This window comes from Microtus pennsylvanicus, chromosome 2 (assembly GCF_037038515.1).
Source record: "Microtus pennsylvanicus isolate mMicPen1 chromosome 2, mMicPen1.hap1, whole genome shotgun sequence".
Lineage (NCBI taxonomy): Eukaryota > Metazoa > Chordata > Mammalia > Rodentia > Cricetidae > Microtus > Microtus pennsylvanicus.
Genome location: NC_134580.1, coordinates 90,398,577 through 90,410,297, shown reverse-complemented (window position 1 = coordinate 90,410,297; position 11,721 = coordinate 90,398,577). Strand labels below are relative to the sequence as shown.

Sequence of the window (11,721 nt, the reverse complement as noted above, 5' to 3'; positions counted from 1 at the left end):
GGTGAAGACAGAATCTGTGTTCATTGCATTTGGCTGGCACAAGGCACTTTTATATTTAGTTCTCTGTGTTATCTGCCAGGTTATTGAACACTTGTCAAATGAATGAGCTAATTCATTTTTAAAGGTTTTACTATATGAAGAAGATTTTTCATGGGACTCAGCACTTGCTTCTTTTAAAATTATAATATATTCATTTGAAATTTTTATTTTTTTCTATTTATTTCAGCAAATATAACGAAGGTTAATGAATAAAACATATTACACAGAGGTGGCTGAATTTGTGTTTCTGGGACTTTCAACATCTAGACCAATACAGCATTTCGTTCTTGCCTTCTCTATGGTATTGTACATAGCCATTGTGCTAGGAAACACCCTTGTTGTGCTTACAGTGACCTTTGACCCACATTTACATTTCCCTATGTACTTTCTTTTGGGCAACCTCTCATTTATTGATTTATGTCTTTCCACCTTAACTGTACCAAAAATGATTTCTGACCTCTCCTCTGGGCACAATACCATCTCATTTCAGGGTTGTGTCTTCCAGATATTTGTCCTTCATGTCCTGGGGGGATCTGAGATGGTGCTGCTGATAGCCATGGCCTGGGACAGATATGTGGCCATATGCAAGCCCCTCCACTACCTGACCATCATGAGCCCACGGAAATGCCTTTTGCTTCTTTCTGGTGCTTGGGTTATTGGTTTCCTGCATTCAGTGGCCCAATTAGCTTTTGTTGCTCATTTGAGTTTCTGTGGTCCTTATAAGATAGATAGTTTTTACTGTGACCTTCCTAGGTTTATCAAACTGGCCTGCAAGGACACCAACAGAATGGAGTTCATGGTTGCTGCCAACAGTGGCATCATTTCTATTGGCACCTTCTTCTTACTGATTGTTTCCTATATTGTTATCCTGTTCACTGTATGGAAACATTCATCAGGTGATTTATCCAAGGCCTTCTCTACACTTTCTGCTCACATCTCTGTGGTGATTTTGTTCTTTGGACCATGCATCTTCGTGTACATGTGGCCTTTTCCTACTGTCCCAGTGGATAAGTTTCTTGCTATTCTGGACTTCATGATTACTCCCATCCTGAACCCTGCCATTTACACACTGAGGAACGAAGACATGAAGGTGGCAATGAGGAGACTGAGCGATCAGCTCCTGCATTTTAGGAAAATGTCCTAAAGAATCCCTAATAATAAAAGTTACTCAGAGTGAGTTCAGTATGCTAAAACAGTAAATATTCTTTAGAACTATTTTGCTTTCTGATTTTTAAGTTAATATAATCTTTTCAAAACTTAACTAAGATGCTGTAAATAACATGAACTCCTAATATTTATGGATACATAAAACTCTAATATGCAGAACCCAACTACTTTTTAAAGGTTAATATATTTTGATTTTGTGTAGGATTTTGACAGTGTCTCAAATACTGTATTCGTTGTCTATGCAATACCTATGGATGCCAGAACAGGTCCTCTGCAACTCGAGTGACTGATGGTTGTAAACCACTTTGTGGTATAGGAAAACAAACTAGGTCTTCTACAATCATGTTATTAACCACTGTAGCTGCAAAGAACAATTTTTTCATTTATCAATCAAAGTCCACTTACCCTGTATTCACATAATATATATTGTAATTAAACTTTCGTAAATATGAAAATACAGATATCTTTGTGGATTTGTAGACCTTATATAAATTCAGAAGTGGGGTAGCCAAGTTAATGGTAATTTTATTTATTAGTTTTCTGAGAATCTTCCTTAATGTTTTTGTTATGGCTGTACTAATTAACATTTCTACAAACCTTATAGAATAATTCATTTTTCTCTATCATCTTGCCAAGACTATTTTTAAAGTTTCTTCAGTGTATATTAATTATGCATAATGGTGATTTTTCATTTTAATAAAATGTGAATAAAGTATTGGATTATATTCATTCCCCACTGTGGTCTTTTGCCAAACTACCACACCTCCCAATCCTCTTCATCTTCCCAACTAACTTCATTTCTACTTTTGTACATTCTTTTGTGACTCAATGGGTTATCTTAGGGTTCTTTACTCCTAAGTAGAATCACCACTGAAGAAAATGGCTCTCCCTTCTTTATCTTCTCTTGTCATGGAGTAGTGACCCCTCTAAGAAGACCCCTTCCATGTCCAAATTTTGTTGGGACCAGTGTGGTAGAGATCTAATTATAACTGTTGTGAGTTTGAGTGCAACAACTCTGTAATGCCCAGGAGTCAACATTTCACACACTTCTACCATTTATCAAATTCTTTTTTTTTAAATTTATTTATTAAAGATTTCTGTCTCTTCCCCGCCACTGCCTCCCATTTCCCTCCCCCTCCCCCATTTAATTCCCCCCCAAGCCCGAAAAGCAATCAGGGTTCCCTGTCCTGTGGGAAGTCCAAGGAACCCCCACCTCCATCCAGGTCTAGCAAGTTGAGCATCCAAACTGCCTAGGCTCCCACAAAGCCAGTGCGTGCAGTAGGATCAGAAACCCATTGCCATTGTTCTTGAGTTCTCAGTAGTCCTCATTGTCCACTATGTTCAGAGAGTCCGGTTTTATCCCAGGCTTTTCCAGACCCAGGCCAGCTGTCCTTGGTGAGTTCCCAGTAGAACATCCCCATTAAAGTATATGCTTTACGATGTTCATAGCAGCATTGTTTGTGATAGCCAGAACCTGGAAACAACCTAGATGCCCTTCAATGGAAGAATGGATGAAGAAAGTATGGAATATATAAATATTAGAGTACTACTCAGCAGTAAAAAACAAGGGCTTCTTGAATTTTGCATGCAAATGGATGGAAATGGAAAACACTATCCTGAGTGAGGTAAGCCAGACCCAAAAAGAGGAACATGGGATGTACTCACTCATATTTGGTTTCTAGCCATAAACCAAGGACATTGAGCCTATAATTAGTGATCCTAGAGAAGCTAAATAAGAAGAACCCAAAGAAAAACATATAGGCATCCTCCTGAATATTAACCTTCAGCAGGCGATAAAAGGAGACATTTATCAAATTCTTACATTCATTCCCTCCCTCATTCTTTAAAGAATCCCAAGTCTTGGAGGAAGTGATAATATCTACTTCCTTATATACCATTGGTCAATCACACTCATTTCTTCTCTCTATTTTACCAGCTATGTATCTTATGTATCTGTGATTCACCAACGCACATTACTCATCTACTCTGACATAAGCTGGAAATATATATATATATATATATATATATATATATATATATATATGAAAGGCAATCTGACCAACAAACCATGTGCACTTACAGAAGCAGCTGTTTCCCCACCTTGCACTGACATGGCTTTTTACCAGAGATAAAGGAATAGATATGAATTTTGCCTTGCTTATTAAGCATCAAATACTGTGAAATGTGGTTAGTTATACTCATGACAGACTTTTCAGTATTTTAACGGTGAGCTATATCTCTGAACAATGATATTGTTGTACACACGGTATAAAACTGAGTAAGATGACTGTTGATAATCTCCAAAAATACTATGTACAATACGCTGGTATTACAAGGGGATAACCAGCAAGGAGAAAGCTTCCAGCCCACCCCCAGATTAATTTTTTTTATGTCCTTACCAAGATATGTGGTGTCTTTAGCAATTTTTTTCTGTCTAGTAATAGTGGGCAACCAAGTATAGTGGCAATTGACTGTATTGTTATGGGGGTTTAGGAAAACTTTCTCACCAATAACTCATAAAGAAATAGCAAACACAAGACACCAAAATTTTTACTCCATACTTTAAGACTTCTGTAAACACCATTTCTCTCTCCCACAGGTTGCCTCTTACCAAGATCTTTTATTTCAGTTTTCTTTTGATTAGCTTATGAAGTATCAGCTTTGTCAGACATCATTAGGCTTATTTACCCTCCCTCAAACTCCACTTCGACCGAATCCTGCCCTTCCTCACTGCTTAAATCATTTTACTCTCAGTGTTCCTGTTTCCACTTCCATATCATATTCATGTTGCGTTCTAGCAGCCTTTAAAAGTCTTTCACACTGGCATAATTCTAGTCTTCTATCCTCTTCACACACGTTCCCAAATGAAAGCATGAATCTAAAAGCTTAGCATCTAGGATGCACATATGAAAGAGAATGTGGTAGTTTTCTTTTGAGGCAGAGTCTCCTCCTTAAATTAATATTTCCAGTTTTATTAATTTTCATACAAATTTCATAATTTTATTTTTTTTTGGATTTTGGAGACAGGGTTTCTCTGTAGTTTTTGGTGCCTGTCCTGGAACTAGCTCTTGTAGACCAGGCTGGCCTCGAACTCACAGAGATCCGCCTGCCTGTAGCAGTAAAATTCCACAAGGTATATTTACCAAATTATAAATTTCCATTTACCAGTAAATGAATATCTTGACTGACTCTATTTCCTTGCTATTTTAAATAGAGTAGAAAAAAAATATGGTTGTGCACTTATTTCTAACGAATTCTTTAGATACATGTTTACAAATATTATAGATGGAAATTCAATTTTAATATTTATTTTAGGAATTCTTTGCAGTGCTTTCAATATTTTACATACTAGTTTACAGCCTACCAATAATAAAGATTCCATTTCTCCACATCCTTGCCAGAATTTGTCATATGTTTTACTGATGATAGCACTTCCAACTGTAATGAGATAGCATATAAAAGTACTAAGTTTGCATGTCCCTGATCTCAAATATGCGGACACAGTTGTCTTTGATCCAATTACAGTACTTTTGTGGGGTATAACAGATTTGTCTAATTCCACTATTCTACATGTGTAGTCACAGGATCACATTTTAATCATATGCACTTATTTGAGTTGTCTATATTGCTCCATAGAATTTTGCATCTATTTTTGTGCCATTAAGATGATGGTGTTAATACTATACCTCTGTAACATAATTTGAAACCTTTTGGATTGCTAGTGTTTGCTCAGGATTATTTTGGCTATTGGGAGTCTTATATGATTTTATATGTATTTTAAATTGTTTTTCTATTACTGATAGAATGCAGAATGCATATATATATATATATATATTGATTTAGGTAAGACTCTTTAGTAACAATTTTGAAGTCATGCAGAAAGTAGACTACTTTCTTTTGTTCCATATCATTATAGAAATATTTTCTGTTTTTCCTCCATTTAATATGACATTTACTACAAATTTGATATATATAATATTTATTATACTGAGGTAGCCACCCTAATTTCCTAATACACTGGTTTTGGATTTTGATGATGGTTTTTTTCTGCATCAAATATTTTCTGAGTCTATGCAGTTGATAACAGGAATTGATTTATGAGTATGGAACCATTTTTAATCTCTAAAGTAATTAAACTTCATCACAATGAATAGTCTTTCTGTATGTTCTTAAATTTTATTTGTAAGTATTTTAATGATAAATTTTTCATTTGTGTTCATCCAATAGCATGGTCTGAAAATTTTTGTTGTGTTTGGTTTTGGGGGTTGTATCTTAATCAGAATTGAATGTGAAGATAATACTGGGTTCATAAAAAATTCAATAGCACTCCTTCCTCTTCTGTCTATGAAATTATATAAAAGGAATTGGAGTTAATTTTTCCTTAAAGATCTGCTAGAATTATAAATTTAATTTGTCGAGTACTGGGTGTTTTTGTTTGTTTATTCTTGGTTTTGTTTTTAATAGTGAAGAAGGCCATTTTATACCTGTTTTCATCTCATTGCTGGTTATAGATATGTTTATCTCTTGAGTTTTTAATAATAACTATTTTTTCAAGTTTGCGATTGGGCTTCAGTGTGGGTGTTAGTCCATTCTTCTTCGGATTAAAAGTAGCAAACTTGTTTCTGCATACTTATCAGCTATCTCAATTTTCTTTTTTGGAAAAATGTTTTACTCCTGCAACATTATTCAGGTAGACAAGAAAAAAACATAAGATAAAACAAAAAAGTAAGTATTAAGAAAGAAGAGGGATGAGGAAGGTGAATATTAGGTATGATAGAGCATCTCTTGGGTATATTCCCAAGAGTGGTATTGCTGGATCCTGGGGTAGGTTGATCCCGAATTTCCTGAGAAACCGCCACACTGATTTCCAAAGTGGTTGCACACGTTTGCATTCCCACCAACAATGGATGAGTGTTCCTCTTACTCCACATCCTCTCCAGCAAAGGCTATCATTGGTGTTTTTGATTTTAGCCATTCTGACAGATGTAAGATGGTATCTCAAAGTTGTTTTGATTTGCATTTCTCTGATCACTAAGGAAGTTGAGGATGACCTTAAGTGTCTTTTGGCCATTTGAACTTCTGTTGAGAATTCTCTGATCAGTTCAGTGCCCCATTTTTTAATTGGGCTAATTAGCATTTTAAAGTCTAGTTTCTTGAGTTCTTTGTGTATTTTGGAGATCAGACCTTTGTCTGTTGTGGGGTTGGTGAAGATCTTCTCCCAGTCAGTAGGTTGCCTTTTTGTCTTGGTGACAGTGTCCTTTGCTTTACAGAAGCTTCTCAGTTTTAGTAGGTCCCATTTATTCAATGTTGCCCTTAATGTCTGGGCTGCTGGAGTTATCCGTAGAAAATGGTCTCCTGTGCCCATGTGTTGTAGAGTACTTCCCACTTTCTCTTCTATCAGGTTCAGTGTGTTCAGATTGATATTGAGGTCTTTAATCCATTTGGACTTGAGTCTTGTGCATGGTGATAGATATGGATCTATTTTCATTCTTCTACGGGTGAACATCCAGTTATGCCAGCACCATTTGTTGAAGATGCTTTATTTCTTCTATTGTATACTTTTAGCTCATTTATCGAAAATCATGTGTTCATAGGATTGAGGGTTAAAATCAGGGTCTTCTATTCAATTCCATTGATCGACTTTTCAGTTTTTATGCCAATACCAAGCTGTTTTCAATACTGTAGCTCTGTAATAGAGTTTGAAGTCAGGGATGGTAATGCCTCCAGAAGTTACTTTCCTGTATAAAATTGTTTTGTCTAACCTGGGGTTTTTTTTTTTTTGTTTTTCAATATAAAGTTGATTATTGTTCTCTCAAGGTCTGTGAAGAATTTTGATGGGAACTTGATGGGGATTGCATTGAATCTATGGGAAATAGAGAAAACCCTTAGCCAAGAAGACATCCTGCTGAATGGCCAGAAATGTTTACATAATTGGAGGGGGCCTGTACTCCATTCTTGGGACTGTCTGGCCTGACAGGCACATACTTATCTCCTCACTACAGGAGCAGGACCTCTTGCTGGGCCAAGAACCTTACAGACAAAAAGGCAGGCTTGGAGGGCGGGGCAGGGTCTTGGGGAACAAAGATGCCCCTGTGGCAGGAGCACTCACCACTGGCTCCACAGATCCTCAGCCCCAAGCAGGCTGAGTTGGAGGATCGAAGGACCCTGCAGATGGAAAGGGGTGCTTGGGGGCAAGAAAGGATGGGGTAAATAGAGTAAGAATAGCCAGGGAGCTCTTTTTTTTTTTTCAAACTGAAAGCTTTGTGCTTTAATAGAACACTTTGTTCATCCACACAGTTAAAATATATTGAATATGTATATATTTTCTATTTCAGAATATCAATATTTTAAATTTGTAGATAGCATTTCATTCCTTTAGATTCTCTTAACTGTGACATCTGCCAATAATTTTTTAAATTTAAAAATCCTTTCAAATGTTAACTTTGATTTAATGTTTGCTAGTTGTATGTCATTTGCTTTAATATGATTTTTTTTTAATTGGCTTATATGGGGTCTAGAGAGATGGTTGAGTGATAAAGAGAACTTTATGTTCTTACAGATGAGTGTGGTTAAATTCCCCAAGCGATGAACAAGTGGTTTACAGCTGTATGTAACTCCAGCTAAGGGAACACCACGGCTTCTTTTGGTTTGTGTGAGTGCTGGCTTGCATGTGCACAAAAGCATATTCACCTACACATAAATAGATGAATGTATTTTAAATTTGACAGGCAATATATTCTCATTGGTGCAATAGTGGAATTTATGGTATGGGAATTAAAGACATTCTGTCTCTATCTGAGGTCTGCTCCATGTTAATAGACACAATCTAAAGTTTAAATGACAAAGTAGTATCACTCTTTCTCAACTACAACTTAAACTCTCATATTGTTATTTCTCAGACTATGTTCTCTTGGACATTGTGTTGCCCATTCTGCATTGGAACAGTATTGGATAGACACACAATAAGTTATGTAATATTGCCCCTATGACAAACAATATTGGAAAATGATGGATGGTTGCAATTAGATCACACCTTTAATAATTGCTAAAATACATGTAGCAAATTGTCTTTAACCTATTTAAATTATGCTACATATACAATTTTATTACAATGATAAATTACTTTCCCATCATCTTTTTATCCCTTTAAGATTTGCATAAATTTGCATGATAGCATTCCCCGGCTATCCTGGCTGTCACTACCCAACTATAATTAATTCATGACAGTTATTTAGGTGTGAAATTCACATGTGAGTTCAATATGTAACACTATACATTGAGAAAACTATATTCTCTCTGCAGATACATTTTTAACTGCCTTCGTCATTTTTTTTCAATTACATTATTTGTTGCATTTTCCTAGCTTAACTCAAACCTAAGTTTAATGAAGCATAAGAGTCACTTGAGGTCTAAATTCAGAGAAAGTAAGTGACTATGAGATTCCCCCAGGAAAATCTAAAGAAAGCCTTTCCATGTTGGGGTGCTATTTAAAACACAGAACTACAAAGTTTTTCCACAAAGAGGCTTTACAAATATAATGTTCTCCACTGAGAAACAACTCTCATTAAAGTTGTTCAGTATAGTAAATGAGCTCACCATCATCTTGGGGTAGAAGCACAAGCTTAAATAACTGTTATCAGACAAGAAGAAACTGATTTCATAGGCAATTCCAATAGGTAAGTACATAAGAAACTCTTTTTAACTTAGGGAATCACTTTCAATCTAATTTGGTAATTTCAGAATATTTTTTCCCTTGGCATATTTTTTTTTAATTTCTAAATATGAATCTTAGAGTTCTGAATGTGTTACTCATGTGAATACCAACCACAAATATTTTAGATTTTCTCTCCAGTGAGTAGTTTTGGGACTTATTTGCTGCAGTTTTACACACATTCTCTCTCTCTCTCTCTCTCTCTCTCTCTCTCTCTCTCTCTCTCTCTCTCCCTCCCTCCCTCCCTCCCTCCGTCTCTCTCTCTCTCTCTCTCTCTCTCTCTCTCTCTCTCTCTCTCTCTCTCTCTCTCTCACAATGACTTTCAAATGGAGTTCAGGGTCCTTTGATTTTGATATTTTCTAAATAATTTCAATTTTTCCTCTTTTAGAACATAATCAAAATAGTAAGTTTAAATATACTCAGCTATTGACATCAACAGTGTAACATGCACTCTGACAAAAAATATTTTAGATGTTTTTAATAATAATGTAAATTTTGTTGGACTTTTGTTATTTGTGCATGTGTGTGTCTGTGTTCATCTCCATGTTGATGAGTCTTCTGTCAACTTTATGACTTAGATTTCTCAAAGTTTCTGCAAGAAGCCAGACAATCCTTACTATATATTATAGGTTTGACACTTTGTGCTAATGTGAATGAGCAAGCCAAATTGGAGATCTACCATGATGAAAAAAAAATGTTTAATTAAATAAATGGGGAATGAAATTTTAAAAAGAACAATTTAATTTCCAGAGAAATTTTTATTTACTACCCACTAAGACTAATATAGATAATACAATTTTTACTTGTTTAAAGTTTACCTGATCTTTAAAATAAACATATAATTTATTTTTTAATAAAAATAGTCATAAAGGAAAAGGTAGCTTTTATTTTCCTCCAAGAATTAAATATTGCATTTCTCTATAACTCTACAAATGGAACATTTTTTGTAATTACTACATATTCAACAATGTACAAACCTATTTTATATAATAAATATCTATTCTCCCAGCCAATATTCTTAAATACTAAATCTACTTCTGATTACTTAGTATTTTCAGAAATAAAATTATATAAAATAATGTAAAAATCCCATTCTGACTTTTGTCATCTAATTTCCTTTAATTATAGACACATGGAAGAGAATGGCAGGATCAGAGTTAAAAAGGTTTGGCCTTCAGTGATTCCCTTTGACCTGTGGAGTCACTGTGACTCACGTTCCCATCACTGAGGCTGAAAAGCATTTCAGGCTACAGCATCCACGGGGTTATCATCATTTCAGGAAGTTTCCTATTACAAGCTGGAACAGGTTTTCTGAAACTTTTGGTCTTAAAAATATGACTTAACCTGAAGTTTAAAAATAACTTTCAAAGCTGAAGAGATGACTCAGTGGTTTAGAATATATTCCACTCTTGAAGAATTCCAGAATACATATCCAGTGTCTGCTTCTAGCTTCTGTGCATATCTGCACATGTGCAGCACACACACACTTAAACACACAGAGATTCACGTACTTATAGCCTTTACTATGTCTATTCTGTAAAGTGTCATAATTTATAATCTTCTAATCAGCCAGGCAACATTTTTACAAGACATTTAATAAAACTATCAGAAATCCATGATTCAGCATTTGCCTGCATTTATATCAACCAGCAAGAATTATGATTTTTATATTACTCATTCATGTTCCAGCAAATTTGCAATAAATCATTTAACATATTTAAATGTACTCATAACTATCTAATTTTACTGTGTTCATTCCAGTTATCATTATAATTTATTGTTTAATTGATTACAGCTTTATTCATATAATTTTAGGTTCTCTGTGTCTCAAAAAGCAAACTGAGAATTCTCATAAGACCACAGGGGCTCCTTCCCAAAAAATGTCATACACATGTATAGTAGCTGTATAGATTATTTTTTGAGGGAAATATATATTTTTTTAAATTTCAGATATTTTACCAATTACTTAGATACTAATTAAACTGAGTATTGTATTGCTGAAAAAACTAAGGAGGGCAGGTCTAGTGTGGATGAGTCACATAAAATATTAAGGGTTGGAATAGGAGAAACCAATACTTCACAAAATAAAAATATATAAAAGTTGGCTTCAGTGAAGTTGCTCAACATGCGCACTGAGTGCAGGGCTTTGTTCAGGTTTCCACTGTGCTGTATGTAGGACATGGGCTTTAGTTATCATAGCTGCTGTACTCTTAAGAATAGTAATAGTATTAAGTTCAAAAATTAAACTGGGAACAAAGCAACACTTTGTCTGTTAAAAGGTCTTTTTCCCTTTTGAAAGAAAATGACTTTCTGGAAAGATACTGACTTAGCAATACATATCCAATTTTTAATAAAAAATAAAAATATCACAACATGTTAAAAAAACAGACCTAATGTTCCTGATGTGAGATAAGGCTGCAATCTTTAAAAATTGGATTGAAGGTCATAACAGGAAGGAAAAAAAGCAGTTATAAGAATTTCATGAAGTCAAGAAGCCAAAGGCTTAGAAGAATACATAGAGAAATTAATAAAATCAGGGCTTGAATCCTGTAGAGAAATACAGGAAAAGAGTAAGGGAAAACCGGTTGTGATAAAGAAAAAAAAATAGCCTGAATAGAGTTTCTCTCAAGAAACAAGGTGTCTATGGCAATTAGATGGTAGGACTGACTGAACAAACAATGAGGATTGCTGAGGAATGACTGGCAAGAGAGGAGTAGTTCTAGGGGACACCAGAGACTCTTATCCTAAATGAGTTAATACTAGCTATAGGACATAGAAGTTGGGGGCTGTTTGATTGGAAGATG

The 11,721-nt window shown here is 35.0% G+C and overlaps 1 protein-coding gene across 1 annotated transcript; it reads left to right on the top strand.

Annotated features, from left to right (window-relative positions):
- Window positions 1-244: 244 nt before the first annotated feature.
- On the top strand, window positions 245-1,183 carry LOC142845013 (olfactory receptor 4F15-like). The gene has a single exon (XM_075963778.1). The coding sequence runs from the start codon at window positions 245-247 to the stop codon at window positions 1,181-1,183; it is 939 nt and encodes a 312-aa protein (XP_075819893.1).
- Window positions 1,184-11,721: the final 10,538 nt, after the last annotated feature.